Here is a 17,433-nt window from a genome sequence, read left to right as displayed (position 1 = left end):
CTGTAGAAAGATAACCATATTGCCCAAACTTTAGTCAAGGTGAACTTCCCCTTTAAGATAGACAAGTTTAAAGGGGAACTATTGCAAAAATGAAAATTTAATATAAGCTTCCTCATACTGAAGTAAGAAACTTTCTAAATACAATCAATTAAAAATTCTGCAGTTTCTGAAAAAAATCAAGTTTATCTTCAGTATTCCTCTCTCAGCATCTGTTTCTCTTCATTCTGTTTTCATGCAGTAGTTGGGTGTCAGATATTCATTGACTGTTAGATCCAATATATCTTATAGGGGGGCTTCCTTTCCTAGCAGATGTATTAGAGCTCACTCAAATAACTGATTCCAGTACCAGTCTACCAAAATAACTGCCTTTTGCACAAATCCTGCATGTAGAGAGACATGATGTCTGGTGATTTTAATAGAATGAGCTCTAATACATCTTCTAGGCAAAAGGAGCCCCACCCTATTAGATATATTGAATCATTCATCTGACACCCAACTCCTGCATGAAGACAAAATGAAATAAAATTTTTACTTCCTTGTTTTGTTACAAAAAGTCATGTGATTTTAAGATTTTCAGATTCGGTTCGGCCAGGCACGAAAAAAAAGCCAAATCCTGGCCAAGTACCGAACTGAATCCTGGATTTGCTGCATCCCTATTAATTATATCTTAGTTTGGATCAAGTACAAGGTACTGCTTTATTATTACACAGAAAAAGGAAATCGTTTATAAATAACTGGATTATTTGGATAAAATGGAGTCTATGGGAGACGTCCTTCCCATAATTCAGAACTTCTGGATGACAGGTTTCCCGGCTAACAGATCCCATACCTGTATACAGCTCCCACAAATAACGTTGTTCTCTTTACATTGTAGATAGGGATGCACCGAATCCACTATTTTGGATGCGGCCGAATCCTTAGTGAAAGATTTTGCAGAATACCGAACAAAATCCGAATCCTAATTTGCATATGCAAATTAGGGGCAGAAAAGGAAAAAGTGGAAAAAAATCTTCTTTTGTGACGAAAAGTCATATGCAAATTATGATTCTAATTCGGTTCGGCCAGGCACAAGGATTCGGCCGAATCCGAATCCTGCTCAAAAAGACCGAATCCTGGCCGAATCCCGAACAAATCCTGGATTCGGTGCATCCCTAATTGGAGATTTGCCCATCTTTTATGCTATGAACATTCTAATGCCCCAATTTACTCAAATTATTTCCCCCTCACCCTAATCACACGAGGCTAAAAAAAGTTACAAATTTATGCCACCCCAGAAAAAGTTTGCCTTAAAAATAAAGAGCATTTGGAGGAAACAATGCAGCTGATTATATGGGCAGAGGGTACAATTTTGCTTGTTTTTAAGAGCGTTGAACCAAGAAGCTGTGCCTTTTATTATGGACAGAAATGTGCTAACGAGTAGGCAGATATTTCTATAATGTTTATGCGGCTGCATCTCGAGATCACACGACTGGCGAAACAGGGAACAAAACAGAACGAGAAGGTTAATTGAACATAAGAAAAGCAATTTCTGCAGCCGGACAAATGGAAAGCAAAGTAATTACCAATGAGGGCATGATTAGCTGGCAAAGAAATTGTGTTGTCCCCCCTATAGTTATTGCACCGCATGGCATTTCAGAGCCAGTCATCTATGTAAATATTTTTGTGTTTCTGTGAAACATTTGGACCCTACAGGAAACATCTGTGCAAGCCTGGTGCCTCTTGCTCTCAGAGAGACTCCTTAAAGGAGAACTAAACCCTAAAATTTAACATGGTTAAAAATACCATATTTTATAAACTGAACTTATTGCACGAGGCTAAAGTTTGAGCTTGTCAATAGCAGCAATGATCCAGGACTTCAAACTTGTCACAGGGGGTCACCATCTTGGAAAGTGTCTGTGACACTCACATGCTCAGTGGGCTCTGATTGGCTGTTGAGAAGCTAAGCTTAGGGCTCGTCACTAATTATCCAGCAGGAAATGAGCTTCCCCTGTAATATAAGCTGATGCTTTCGCGACGAAAACGTCCATGTAGTCCTTCCCTAAAAAGTAACAATAACACTGTAGCCTTTGCAGAGCAATTGTTTTTTGGCTGCCAGGGTCAGTGACCCGCCATTTGAAATCTGTAAAGAATCAGAAGAAAATAAAAAATGGAAACCAATTGTAAAGTTGCTAAGAATTGGCCATTATATAACATTGACCATTATATAACATACTAATGGTGCTCACACTTCAGAATTGTTCATCCTTGTGATATTGCCCCAGTCAACAGGGCAAATTATTTATATATATATATATATATATATATATTTATATATTATATAGAACCAGGAGAATGGAGCGCTCCAGTGCACTAACTCTAGCACAGTTTATCAGTCCATCATTGTGGGTATTTTTATTTACAGATTCGTCCTTGGTTCCTGATGGCGTATGGCATGTTTGCCTGCTGGCTACTTCTGGGATCCCAAGGCACGGCACTCATATTCCTGAACACCTGCGTATCATTTGTTGTAGCCCAGCTGAAAATGCCATCTTTAATATGGCTGAGTTCAGTAGTTATGCTTTTAATGTTGCACATCGGAGCTGTGGAAGACGTCCAGGTAATATATTTTATTATTATAATTTCAGAAAGTACTATACGACTGATGGAGAAACCAGAAGAGTTATCAAAAAAAATTCAATCATAAAAGTGCTCAGGAGAGCACATATTGTATATTACTTTTTTGGAGGCTTTGCTGCCCTAATGTTCCAGGTGAGAAGATCTGAAGAATTGTCCCTTCATGGGGCGTGTTAAGAATTGACCTATAGTAAAATTTTATATGTAGAAGAGTGAGAAAGCTGTAACCAGAACACTTGAAGCACAATATCTTGAACTGTAATTAATACAGTTGGTACAAAATGGCAGTGGCCAGACCCCTCACCCATCAACTCCGCTGATGCTCTACATTGGCTTCAACCTATGTCCCCCTGTAGTCACCCCTTTAAAAGTATATAAAATATTTCTTTAGTAACAGATTATCAGATATAATTACCTTATTTATTTGCTTCAAAACACTGCTGTACAAAACCAAACGAAACCCTATATCAGTTCACAGTGTTGGATAGGGTTGCCACATGTCTGGTTTTGATCTGGACAGCCCGGTATTTTGAAGGGCTGCCTGGGTCAAAACTTCGTGGTCGGTTTTCCAAATAAGGAAAACCGGCCATGATTCCCATGATTGGCCGATCGCCATGTCATAGCCCCGACATCACGGACACTCCCATCTGCATCACAGCCCTGCCCCTGATGTCATTGCCTCGCCCCCTGCCCGGTCTCCACCGTTTCAAAATGTGGCAACCCTAGTGTTGGATTGGGGTGTCCAGGGCCTACCAGGGCTGCCGCCTTGGGGGTCCCTCACCCCAGTCGTGAGCTTCACCTCCTCTAAACTCCAACCCTTTCCCATGCCGCACCCACATACCTTACTCTTCCTCCATGCATCTGTGATCAAGGGGCAGGGGAACGCTGGTGCCCACAATTCTCAGCAGGTGGATCGGCCGTGGGTCTGCGGGGCCCTCAAGGTTTTTCCCAGTGACCTGCAGGCCCAGTCCGACCCTGATAATTCATGATACACAAACAGGTATTTAACCATAAGTTTATATTGATTTTACCTTGTAACATGATGTGGAATTGTCTTAACAATAGCAAGTAATTACCATACTAAACTCTTGAGATTCTAAAATCTACAAAATATTTTCGGATGCTTTCTGTGCCATCTCTACATTTTCCTAGCATGTTGCTTTTGTTTGATAGTCCAACGGAAAAGACTTTGTGTGGAGCCTCGGGCTTTTAATGATAACCTGCTAGTCTCCGGCGCAGGTTTTCCCACTGTTACCCATTGTTCTGTCAGTGAGCCGTAGAACTGACTGCTTTGCGGGAACAAAGCCATGATCTGAGATACGCTGAACCACTCCGATTCTTCCTTTGCAAAACAGTTGGATAAAATAAGCTTTGTTTTCACAGGCAGGTTCTTTATATTTTCCCCAATGTGTTTGACGCACTAAAGCGATGGCAAGTCTGTTTATAGAGCCACTACTCCCTAAAAATGTGTCGATTCAATCGAAGTCAGAACTTTTCTTTTCAGAATGTCAAAAGCTGCTGTTTTTTATCAATTGGTTTCAGTTACAGGACCTGGTGTTTTAGCACCACAGTCTTATGGGCCATTCGCGTGCGCTTTTTGTTTGAGCTCTTGTGTGAACTTCAAGGGAGCAGGTGCCCTTTACAGAAATTCTGTTGATGAAATGTATCATGGTGGAGGCATCCAGCTCCTTGCTGGAACTTGTGGCTTACGTCACTAGTATGACACCTAATCTAGTTTTAAAGGAGAACTAAACCCTAAAACTGACTATGGCTAAAAATACCATATTTTATATAGTGAACTTATTGCACGAGGCTAAAGTTTGAGCTTGTCAATAGCAGCAATGATCCAGGACTTCAAACTTGTCACAGGGGGTCACCATCTTGGAAAGTGTCTGTGACACTCACATGCTCAGTGGGCTCTGATTGGCTGTTGAGAAGCTAAGCTTAGGGCTCTTCACTAATTATCCAGCAGAAAATGAGCTTCCCCTATAATATAAGCTGATGCTTTCGCGCTGAAAACGTCCATGTAGTCCTACCCTAAAATGAGCTTCCCTGGCTGTAATATAAGCTGATGGTACAGGTTTGCTGATTATTAAATTCTGATGCTAAATGCACTGGTTTCTGTGCTGCCATGTAGTAATTATGTGTATTAATTACTAATCAGCCTTATATTGTGACATTTCTATTCTATGTGTACTGTATATTGTGAGTGGGTCCCTAAGCTCAGTAAGTGACAGCAGCACAGAGCATGTGCAGTGAATCAGCAGAAAAGAAGATGGGGAGCTACTGGGGCATCTTTGGAGACACAGATCTTTACTGCTAATGGGCTGTGGTTGCCTTGGGCTGGTACAGAAACACAAAACCTAATGTACAACATTTCTAGCCTACTTCTTTAGTTAAGTTTTAGTTCTCCTTTATGGAGGTTACACTAAATTGAGGGGAACAATTTTAAAGCAAAGCACTTTCAAGAGAAAGTTCAACTCCAGGTCTTCTCAAACTTTTCCCATAAAGGCTCAGATACTTGTCATAAGCAGCTCAGAAAAACAATGCTATGCTTTATGTCATAAATACCAAGAAAACCTTTGGGTTGCTTATTTTAATGTACCAGTGCTGGGACAGATGTCATTTGAGGGCAGCAGAAAAGCAGAATTTTCAGGTCGGGACTTATTTTCTTAAATAACCTCCCATTCGAGTTGTGAGTATATTCGAATTTATTAGAGTAAAAAATTAACTTAAATTCAAAATTCAACCTTTGATAAATTTGCCCACTAATGTTGCAATATAAGGCTGATTAGTGATTAATACAGATAATTACTACATGGCAGTACAGAAACCAGTGGAATTAGCATCAGAATTGACTAATCAGCCCTGTAGCATCAGCTTATATTACAGACCAACCTCATTTTCTGCTGGATAATTAGTGACGAGCCCTAAGCTTAGCTTCTCAACAGCCAATCAGAGCCCACTGAGCATGTGAGTGTCACAGACACTTTCCAAGATGGTGACCCCCTGTGACAAGTTTGATGTCCTGGATCATTGCTGCTATTGACAAGCTGAAACTTTAGCCTCGTGCAATAAATTCATTATATATAATATGGCATTTTTAGCAATATTCATTTTTAAGGGTTAGTTCTCCTTTAATAGAAATAGATATATGCTTTATACCTTGACTATAAGTATAATTTTTCAGCGTGGCTGGTACGTGACTGAAAATGAATATTACCTACTGGTGTTCACTGTGACTGTGCGCTGCTTATACTACACAAGCTTCGGCCTGGAATGGTGCTCTGAACAGAATCTAAATCCAACCAACAACTACACCTTCCCCGCAATGCTGGCTTATGGATTTTACTACCCGGTGTTTCACAATGGCCCAGTTATAACGTACAATCAGTTTGCCAAACAGGTATGTAGTCATAAAGGCTAGCTTTTTGCTTCATGTTGTGCTTTTGGAAGGATTATTTCATTTTAAAGATGCTGTAGTCTGTCTAAAAGGGATGTTCTTTTGGTACTTCATATTACATTCTTAGAAGTTTTGGATTACAAAACGCATTTTAGGACATCGTCAGGGGAAATCGTCCTGCATGCAATGTCCTAAGCAAGAGAAATGCGACATGGCAAGTTTTTTTACTTACCCATCCTCCGAGGCTGATGTCACACCTTGCTCCTTCCTCCACTGCCGTCAGCTCTTGCTCCTCACTCTTCCCTCGTCAGCCATCCGTCTGGGTCCTCGCTTCTCCCTCCTCAGTTGTCAGCTCTTGCTCCTCAGTCCTCAATGTGCGCATATTCAGCCCTGCACCTTGTTTATAGTTACTTGTTATTGCCATTTGTTTTAGCCAATAGGTGAGGAGGGAGGAGTGAGGACCCAGGACGGATGGCTGAGGAGGGAGGAGTGAGGAGTGAGGAGCGAGGACCCAGGTTGGATGGCTGAGGAGGGAGAAGCTAGGACACAGAATGGATGACTGAGGAGGGAGGAGTGAGGACCCAGGACGGATGGCTGAGGAGGGAGGAGTGAGGACCCAGGTCGGATGGCTGAGGAGGGAGGAGTGAGGAGCAGGACCTGACAGCTGAGAAGGGAGGAGCGAGGTGTGACTTCTGCTTTGAGGAGGGGTGAGTGAAAAAGCATGCGAAGTTGCATTCCTCTAGCACAGGGGATCTCATACAGGAGATGGATTTCCCCTGACAATGTTCTAATATGCGATCTGTTTTCGATATTTAAAATAAACTCACCTAAGAAACACTAATGGTATCCTCAATTAATATGAACAAACACAAATAAGCAGATAAACATGTAGCTCAATACTGCCTGATACCAATAGACATAACTCTTCTGGAACTTTAAAGGAACAGTTCAGTGTAAAAATTAAAGGTTAAAGGTTGCATGGAAATGGAATACTGAGGAGAGCCCCGCAGGCACTGTGGGAAGACCTCCTACATGAAGCAGTACCGGTATACAAACTAACACATACAAGATGGGGCTGCCCGGAAAAATTTGAAAAGATCTGTGGATCATGGTTGGGCCTACATGCTGGGACCCATGCTGGTTTGGGTCGACCTCACAGTGCTCCTCGCGGGCGGGTGCGGGTTGAGCTCTTCTGCTCTCCCCGCCCGCCACCTTCAAATGCCGGCATCCGACTTCCGGGTTCCGGTTTTATAGTCTCACGTCTGCTTGCCCCTTTTGTGATGTCATCGGCGGGGCGGGTCTATAAAAGGACCCCCTGAAGCGGGTGTGGGCAGGCACGGGTTGTAGCAGATCACTACTACAAGATGAGGGCTAATGACTTTCCCCCAAACACCCCAGCTAATGCACCTCCCACCCCGCATTAGGCACAAAGATACCATACCCAGACACAGCTCCCAGTGTTTCTAACAATGCAACCCTAAGTAAGAAATGACATAATAATGCAGGTTGATTGTACTCATTGTTTATTTTATTGCTTTGATGTGTTGAACTAAAACATGTATACCAAATGTACCAAGACAAATACAATGATCTACTGTATTCTGGAAATGTTCAATAAAAGAAATATTATCCTGGCCAGCTTTCCAGGATAGTTTTTTTCTCTACACTAAAAATGTCCTTTAGCTACATACATGTCTTGATCTCTTTACAAGAAGATGCAGGAGGTATGGCTTAAAGGGAAAGTACAGTCTAAAATAAAATATGGCTATAAATGCTGTATTTTGTTTACTAAACATAAATATGAACTTACTGCACCACAAGCCTAATCAAACAAATGATTTATGCTTTCAAAGTTGGCCACAGGGGTCACCATCTTGTAACTTTGTTATACATCTTTGCAAGACCAAGACTGTGCACATGCTCAGTGTGGTCTGGGCAGCTTAGGGATCATCATAAATTATCAAAACAGCACAAGTCAAATAATATCTGCCAGAAGCCGATGCAGCAAGACTGATTAATAATCAGAATATACAGACTGCACTGGGTCCTGTGTTGTCATGTAATCTAATGTGGATTTTATAGTTTTTGTATTGTTTAATACAAACTTTATCCAACTCTGCAGAACCAGTGTCTGCAGCAAAATAATCATCCAAATAGAATCCCGGTTTATCTGTTTAAATCTGGCTCCTTTGTCCCTGCAGCTGGAGTTGGAAACTGTAAAGGGGATGTAAAGGCAAAAATAAAATCCAATACAAAGTCAGTGACTGCTCTACAGGGAAACAAACAAAGCTGCTTGAGTTCTGCATGGCTGGGAAGTAAGGCGGGGGCTCTCTGCTGTTCATAAGTATGATTGTTTCCCTTCAAAACAGTTAGGGAATGTCTGACAATTCCTATCCACAGCAGTAAATGAAGGGAGAATTTCACTGCATACAGTCAGGTTTCTTATAAAAACTGTACACATTTTTAAATTAGAGTATATTGGAGATAGGTTTCTTTTTCATTAAAGAAAGTAAAAATGGGATTTTATTTTTTTGCCTTTACATGCCCTTTAAGTAAAAAATGAGAATATATGTTCACCACTTAATCCCTGCAGTAGGAGATAAAATGTGCCAACTGTGTGTATTTCTGCAGCAGTTCAGTGTTAGAGTGTTGACCTCACTGCCGTTATTTGGGTTACATGATGCCAGTGACGGTTACAATGAAGAACATTGCTCTGAGCGGTCATGTGGATGAATGGAAAGTGAGTTTAGAAATAAATTAAGAGTGACACTTTGATAGGAGCTGCACTGCTGGCGTTGAAAGTATCTTGTCCTTAGAGACTTATTTGTACGTAACTGACTTCATTACTGAACCATATAAAAACTCTGTAATTCTTTACCTTCTCAGTGATTTATAAAATAAATAAAGGCCCAATAATTGGACATTTAAATAAGTAGCATTGATAATGGCATCGTTGAACACTTATTGGAGCAATGACCCCATTGTTTCAATCATAAGACATAAACCTGTTTCCCGTGATTGGCTGTGTGATGCAAACACATATGGGCAGATTTATAATAAATTTGAATATACCCACAACTTTAATTGGAGGTTAAGAAAAAATTAGAACGTCAAATATTCGATCGAATAGTCCCGACCAGAAAATTCGAATTTGAATCAAATTAGGCGGTGAGTGGTGAGAGTACAAAGGGGCCGCACACGGATTGTTGCCTTCCTATTGGTTTAATTGTGCACAGAGCAGGAAGTGAATAGGAACTGCTGCTCCTCTTCACTTCCTAATCTGCTGATGTGCCATGAACCACATGGTGCACCAGCACCTGAAACTTGTCTGATTCCTGAACCGACCTGTATCCATTGAACATGGGTAATAGTGAGGAATCATACACATACCAGTAATTGTACAAAACTTGGTTTCATACAACATGTTAACAAGGATCCCAACAACAGTCCTTGTAGAAGTTTGTTTTATTTTACTTAATGATTTTTTTTATAGCTATTAATTTTGATTTTATTTCCTTTTTCTTTGTTTCAGATGCAAAGCCAACAAATAAGGAAACCCAGCCCTTTCATCTATGTATTACTAGACATAGCCCGGTTGGTCCTCTGGTGGGGGCTGGCAGAGCTCATGATCCACCTAATGTATATGCATGCAATCTACAGTAGTCATTCCCTGTTGGAGAGAACATCATGCTGGGCCTTAGGTTTGTATAATTTAAACATTATGTTTCAGTTGCTGTCCTACCAAAATGCGTTCTAATGGTCCTTACTTATCTGAACACTGGGAATTGATATAATATATATATATAGATATCTATACATATATATATATATATATATATATATATATAGATATCTATACATATATATATATATATATATATATATATATATATATATATATATATATATATATATATATATATATATATATATATATATATATATATATATATATATATATATATCTTAGTAAATGGACCCGCACTCCTTCATTGAAGCACATTGATTTTTTCACTACAATGAAGGAGTGCGGGTCCATTTACTAAGATGTATATATATATATATATATATGGAGGGTTTTACATTGACCTATAAAAAGTAAGTGCACACAGTAAATTAATTACTTTTATACCCATTTTGCCCATCAGAGTCTAGAATTATGCAAATACATTCAAGGGATGGCTCTCTGTACTTAATTGCCTATATATTATACTAAGGGGCAGATTTATTAAGGTTCGAGTTGTTTTTTCCACGAAAATTCGAGTTTTCAAGCTGTATTTTTTGGTCAAAACTCAAAAACCCAAAATTTTCGGGTTCAAAAAAATGGAATACTTCAAATTTATTATACCCCAACCCTGGAAATAGCTTGAATCTGAAAATAGACCATCTAAAACCTGTTAAGGTTATGTAGGAGTCAATGGCAGAGGTCCCTTGAATCATTTGAGGATTTTAACAGCCTATTTGATGTTAGTTTTTTTGGATGGTTTTGCCCCAAAACATGAATGATTCAAGCTATTTGAGGTTTTTTTTCACCAAAACCTCGATTAGTTTTTGGGTTGGTGCACTCAAATCAGGTTTTTGCCATTCATGTTTTTTCTTAAATAAGATACCATTCTAGTTAATTTAAGGTAAAAAAAACACTCCACCTTTGATAAATGACCCCCTAAATATCTAAAGAAAAAGAAATTGAATAAAATCTTTCTAAAAAGATGCCATTATTTTCATTAAAAGCTGTAACTATTTATTAGATAAAGTATTCAGATTCAATGGAAGTTGTCTTTGTACTTTTATTTTTGAAAGCTCCCTTGAAGATTAAAAACAAGAGACACAACCGATAATCGTGTCTCCTGAACAGAATATATTTGTTGTGGAACATTATAGAAATGCTCAATCAATTGCAACTGACCCTTTAAAATAAATAATGGGTTGTACATTTTGGCAGGATAGAGCAAGACTGATGGATGTTTTTAATTACAGGACCCAACATACAGAGATGAGATAAATTGTTGACATTTCATGTTATTGCAATTAAAGATTCTTTTTTTTTATGTACACAAAGGGGCAGATTTATCAAGGGTTGAATTTCAAATTATTTTTCACCGAATTTGGCCACTGAAGTAAAATCGTTTGATCGAAGTATCCAAAAAATGACTTTGAATTTCGAATTGTTTTACTTTGAAAATTCCCTAGACTTCGACCCTTGATAAATCTGCCTCAAAACGTATATGAATTGTTTTTGGAAAGGGGCAAGTCTTAATAAAGCTAGGCAACAGTAGCCTTGCAATGAGTCTGTCATATGGTTGTTATGGCCAGTGACGAAAGCATCCAGATAGCAATGAAAGTTTGGATATTAAAATAGAAGAAGAGAAGGCTTGTAATGTAAAAATCACAATTATAAAATATCACTTAGTAGCTTTGACATTTGAAGACCTTAAAATACTTAAAGGTTTTAAGGACAATACAGGATAAATTTCGATATTCGAACAGTCAAATTTTTTTCAAATTCAAATCGAATTTTGGCCTATTCGATAGTCGAAGTACACAAAAATAACTCGAAATTCGCTTTTTTTTACTTCAAATTTTCACTTCGACCCTTGATAAAACTGCCCCTAAATCTATGTGTTTTACCAGTTTAAAATAAAAATGTTGGAGACAGCTATACGTAATACTTCAAAACATTCTTATCGAAAAAATATTGAAATAGTTGTGAAGTTCACTATGACAACATAGAAGTAAAATTATTTTGAGGCATTTCTATAGTTTTTAACAAAATAACCATCGGGTAGCAAAACATGGAGGATTTCCTCTCTCTTGTTTCACATCATTCTCCCACAGGAAATAATAGGATTCTGGTAGCTTTGAGCTGGGATCAAATTTTATTGAGATTTTGGTTGAAGAAGAATTCAACATTCTTTGTATTCCTTCACAGGGATAAATTAGAAGAAATGACCAAATACAATTACATCTAAATATTTCTGTTGAAGGATTCTATTCAAGCTTCACTATTTTATAATATCTTGCTCTTACTTTGCATTCCCTAGGGGTTTTTTTTGTGACATTTTTATCGTATCATATTTCATCAATTTCAAAATTGCAATTGTTGTTCTTCATACTATATCTTGGGGGTTATTTATCAGAGGTCAACTTTTAGAGCTTTTTTTTTAGACCTGGAATGAACTCAGAACTTGAATAGTTTCTAATTTACCAGTAAGTAAAAGGTGAAGAACTCAAATTGATTGAGTTTTCGGCAAAAACAACCCTTGAATCACTCAAATTGATTGAGTATTTGAGCGAAACTCACTGGAAAAAAACTTGAGGGCTACAAACATCTTCAAATATTTCAAGGGACCTATGCCATTTACTTCTACATGACCTCTACAGGTTTTAGCTGGTATATTTTCAGATTCAAGCTATTTCCAGCTTTGAGGTATAATAAATCTCAACAAATTTGAGTTTCAACTGAAAAATGCCCTTAAAATCTCAAATTTTAATTAATTATTTAAACATGAAATAACCCCTAGAGGATTGCTTTGCCTCCAATAAAGATTAATAACATCTTAGTTGGGATCAAGTCTAAGCTACTGTTTTGTATTACACAGTAAAAGGAAATATGTTTTAAAATTTGTAATGACCTTCCTGTAATTTGGTGCTTTCTGGATAATGGGTTTCTGGATAATGGATCCTATACCTGTATCAACTTATTTTATTATTTGTGCTACAATAGGTACAGTTTCTTACCCAGGGTTCTATGATAAGGGTTTCCATTTCCATGGAAGAGGGCTAATTGGGTGGTAAGGTGTTTTGGAATAATTGTAATTTTAATTGTGTTTTTTGATCAGTTTAAAGACCACTACCCAGACCCAGAAGAACTAGTTTGTCTATAAGCGAGTAGTCACATGTTCACATACCTTTTGAGTAGTATGTTAAGGCCCTTGTTGTGTGGGTTACTGCATATTATGGCCCTTTTTATTGCTATGTTTTTGTTGGTTTTTTGTTTTCAAAATTCAGTATTAAGGTCTTTTTACCGAGGGGCACATTTACTAATGGTCGAATATCGAGGGTTAATTAACCATCGATATTTAACCCTCGAAGTCGAAGGATTTAACGCTATTCGTTCGATCGCTCGATCTAAGGAAAAATCATTCGATCGAACGATTTTTCTTCAATCCCAAACTGGTAGGAAAGCCTATGGGGACCTTCCCCATAGGCTGACATTGATGCTCGGTAGGATTTAGGTGGCAAAGTAGGTGGTCGAAGTTTTTTTAAAGAGACAGTACTTTGACTATCGAATGGTCGAATGATATTTGATTCAAAGTCGTAGTCAAAGGTCGAAGTAGCCAATTCGATGGCCGAAGAAGCCAAAAAAATACTTTGAAATTCGAAGTATTTTTTATTCTATTCCTTCACTCAAGCTAAGTAAATGTGCCCCGAGTGTATATAATTAAAAGTTTGGGTTGGGTTCAGATATCAGATTTTTTATATATACATTAATTTATTAGGTATGGTTCTCTTTTTGTACACTTTTTGCATGATATGTATTCGGCCGAGTCCTAAGTGCTTAGCTAAACTCAAACCAAACCCTCAAAGTCCTGTGATTTTTCTGGTGGTGAAATTATTCAATCCCAGGGGCTGCAGAATATGTTTTGGGCAAAATTCCTTTTATAAACCTCTGTATTACATTCAGTGTAGCTTTCCATTTTACTGTCTGTCAATATCAAGTGAATTCTATTTACCGTCAAAGTGCTGCATAATGTATTCACTTCTGGAAATAGCCTTAATGGCAAGTCAATTTTACTATTTAACAATGGTTTTGTTTTTGAAATAATGGAGATTCCGCAAATAAATTTTTTTAATCTTAGAGTAAATGATGCAGAGCCAGAAGGTGGCAGCAGGGACCATACAGTACCGGCTATTCATTTAACAACTGCATTTGATCTCATTGTTACTATTTATTCTGAAAGATGTGTATAAGCAGTGGCGTATTTGTCTGTGTTTTTCTTCAGTTTTGATTTTTTTAAGATTACGATTTATTTAACCTTTATAAATTCAGTCTCCTCTATCTGCGATCTGCGATTGTCTTTACAATATATACATTACGGGGCAGATTTATCAAGGGTCGAATTTCTAAGTTAAAAATACTTGAAATTCGACCAATGCTTTTTTTCATCGAATATGGGTATCCTGCGGTCGAAGTAAAATTGTTCGATCGATCTATTAAATCCTTCGATCGATCGATTGAATGATTTTACTTCGACTTCCAAAAACTTAGAAAAATGCTCTAGAAGGTCCCCATAGGCTAACATAGCACTTCAGCAGGTTTAATTTGGAGAAGTATTGAAATCGAAGTTTTTTTAAAGAGACAGTACTTCGATTATCGAATGGTCGAATATTCGAACGATTTTACTTTGAATTGAAATCAAAGTCAAAGTCATAGTATCCTATTCGATGGTCGAAGTATCCAAAAAATTACTTTGAATTTCGAATTTTTTTACTTCGAAAATTCCCTCGAATTCACTTCAACCCTTGATAAATCTGCCCCTACATGTATGCAGGGGCATTGAGTAAAAGAACATTATCAAGATCTCTAAATATATACAGTGGTGTGAAAAACTATTTGCCCCCTTCCTGATTTCTTATTCTTTTGCATGTTTGTCACACAAAATGTTTCTGATCATCAAACACATTTAACTATTAGTCAAAGATAACACAAGTAAACACAAAATGCAGTTTTTAAATGAGGGTTTTTATTATTTAGGGAGAAAAGAAATCCAAACCTGTGTGAAAAAGTAATTGCCCCCTGAACCTAATAACTGGTTGGGCCACCCTTAGCAGCAATAACTGCAATCAAGCGTTTGCGATAACTTGCAACGAGTCTTTTACAGCGCTCTGGAGGAATTTTGGCCCACTCATCTTTGCAGAATTGTTGTAATTCAGCTTTATTTGAGGGTTTTCTAGCATGAACCGCCTTTTTAAGGTCATGCCACAACATCTCAATAGGATTCAGGTCAGGACTTTGACTAGGCCACTCCAAAGTCTTTATTTTGTTTTTCTTCAGCCATTCAGAGGTGGATTTGCTGGTGTGTTTTGGGTCATTGTCCTGCTGCAGCACCCAAGATCGCTTCAGCTTGAGTTGACGAACAGATGGCCGGACATTCTCCTTCAGGATTTTTTGGTAGACAGTAGAATTCATGGTTCCATCTATCACAGCAAGTCTTCCAGGTCCTGAAGCAGCAAAACAAGCCCAGACCATCACACTACCACCACCATATTTTACTGTTGGTATGATGTTCTTTTTCTGAAATGCTGTGTTACTTTTACGCCAGATGTAACGGGACGCGCACCTTCCAAAAAGTTCAACTTTTGTCTCGTCGGTCCACAAGGTATTTTCCCAAAAGTCTTGGCAATCATTGAGATGTTTTTTAGCAAAATTGAGACGAGCCTTAATGTTCTTTTTGCTTAAAAGTGGTTTGCGCCTTGGAAATCTGCCATGCAGGCCGTTTTTGCCCAGTCTCTTTCTTATGGTGGAGTTGTGAACACTGACCTTAATTGAGGCAAGTGAGGCCTGCAGTTCTTTAGATGTTGTCCTGGGGTCTTTTGTGGCCTCTCGGATGAGTTGTCTCTGCGCTCTTGGGGTAATTTTGGTTGGCCGGCCACTCCTGGGAAGGTTCACCACTGTTCCATGTTTTTGCCATTTGTGGATAATGGCTCTCACTGTGGTTCGCTGGAGTCCCAAAGCTTTAGAAATGGCTTTATAACCTTTGAAATTGAACTCAGGTGTGATAAACCACAGTTAAGTTATTTTTTAACAAGGGGGGCAATCACTTTTTCACACAGGCCCATGTAGATTTGGAGTTTTTTTTCTCCCTTAATAACGTAAACCTTCATTTAAAAACTGCATTTTGTGTTCAATTATGTTATCTTTGACTAATAGTTAACGGTTTTTGATGAGCAGAAACATTTAAGTGTGACAAACATGCAAAAGAATAAGAAATCAGGAAGGGGGCAAATAGTTTTTCACACCACTGTATTTTCAATAAAACTTTCTTTTTGTTTCTAAATATGGATCTTTGCAATAATAAAGCATTTAGTTTTATTTGCAGATTCTAGAAATGTTGGATCAATTTGCTGGAAACGCGCATAATTTATGGATAATATATATAGGAGAGTGCAGCCAGCCTGCTCTTGTTGGTTTGCCAATTTCAAAGAATTGGTCTTGATGTAGCTTTTCATTTTAGCATACATAAGTAATATCCAATAGCAGCTATTCAAGGACATTGATCAGTATTATATATGGGTGGGTGTATGGATAAGAAATGGTTGAGAATGCTCTAGACCACCAGTTAGGACACTCTGTAGGACAAATCACTCCCTGATTTAAACCACACCCATGTAACCACAAGCACTTTTAAGACCATATTCACATTAATGGTGGTAACACACCAAACCTAATGGTTGGTGCTCACTACAAGGATATCACTCATATGTGAAACAAGTTTATTAAGTCATATTAAGACATTCCCTTGCATCCTTCCCTATAGATAACACAGCACCCCCAGCACATGATTTAACACCTTGGGGACCTAACAAGTATTTCCAAATGCTAACAAACCCCCACCAGATTCATCTCCCACAGATATAGCATGGCACACATAGGCAAAGTGTGGCACACACAAGGTGCATCAGGCAGGCCTAGTATAGTACACACATGAAGCATAGGGCAGGCCGAGTATAGTACATACAGGGAGCATAGGACAGGCAGAGTATGGCACACACAAGGAGCATCAGGCAGGCCGAGTATGGCACACACGGGGAGCATAGGGCAGGCAGAGTATGGCACACAGGGAGCATAGGGCAGGCAGAGTATGGCACACACAAGGAGCATAGGGCAGGCAGAGTATGGCACACAGAGAGCATAAGACAGGCAGAGTATGGCACACAGGGAGCATAGGGCAGGCAGAGTATGGCACACACAGGGAGCATAGGGCAGGCAGAGTATGGCACACACAGGGAGCATAGGGCAGGCAGAGTATGGCACACACAAGGAGCATAGGGCAGGCATAGTATGGCACACACAGGGAGCATAGGGCAGGCAGAGTATGGCACACACAGGGAGCATAGGGCAGGCAGAGTATGACACACACACAGGGAGCATAGGGCAGGCAGAGTATGACACACACACAGGGAGCATAGGGCTGGCAGAATACTCCCCCTCCAGTCTGTTTAATTATAGATAATGAGCTCTGTATAAACAAACCTCTTCCTTCTCCCACCTGCAATTTGTGTCACTTGTTTTGCTCGGGAGGAGTTATTTTTTTTCAAGCACTTTTCTTCAGATTTCTGTTAATCTGATTAAAGATAATCTCCTCTTTCCATAGTTGCTTGTAAAATCCCGGAAATTAGAAAGGTAAATTACATTC

The 17,433-nt window shown here is 38.8% G+C and overlaps 1 protein-coding gene across 3 annotated transcripts in view; it reads left to right on the top strand.

The window, feature by feature from the left end:
* hhat.L (hedgehog acyltransferase L homeolog) overlaps nucleotides 1-17,433 on the top strand; it is a 155,418-nt gene that overhangs the window by 24,796 nt on the left and 113,189 nt on the right. For 2 of the 3 annotated variants that reach the window (XM_018262563.2, XM_018262564.2), the window contains exons 5-7: nucleotides 2,402-2,596; nucleotides 5,804-6,019; nucleotides 9,549-9,717. In XM_018262563.2, the coding sequence (XP_018118052.1) occupies nucleotides 2,402-2,596; nucleotides 5,804-6,019; nucleotides 9,549-9,717 (580 nt within the window). The remainder of the gene's footprint in view (nucleotides 1-2,401; nucleotides 2,597-5,803; nucleotides 6,020-9,548; nucleotides 9,718-17,433) is intronic. The other variant, XM_018262566.2, reaches the window with a different exon arrangement.

The sequence above is a fragment of the Xenopus laevis genome, chromosome 5L, assembly GCF_017654675.1.
Source record: "Xenopus laevis strain J_2021 chromosome 5L, Xenopus_laevis_v10.1, whole genome shotgun sequence".
Lineage (NCBI taxonomy): Eukaryota > Metazoa > Chordata > Amphibia > Anura > Pipidae > Xenopus > Xenopus laevis.
This window is presented reverse-complemented; position numbering and strand designations above follow the sequence as displayed.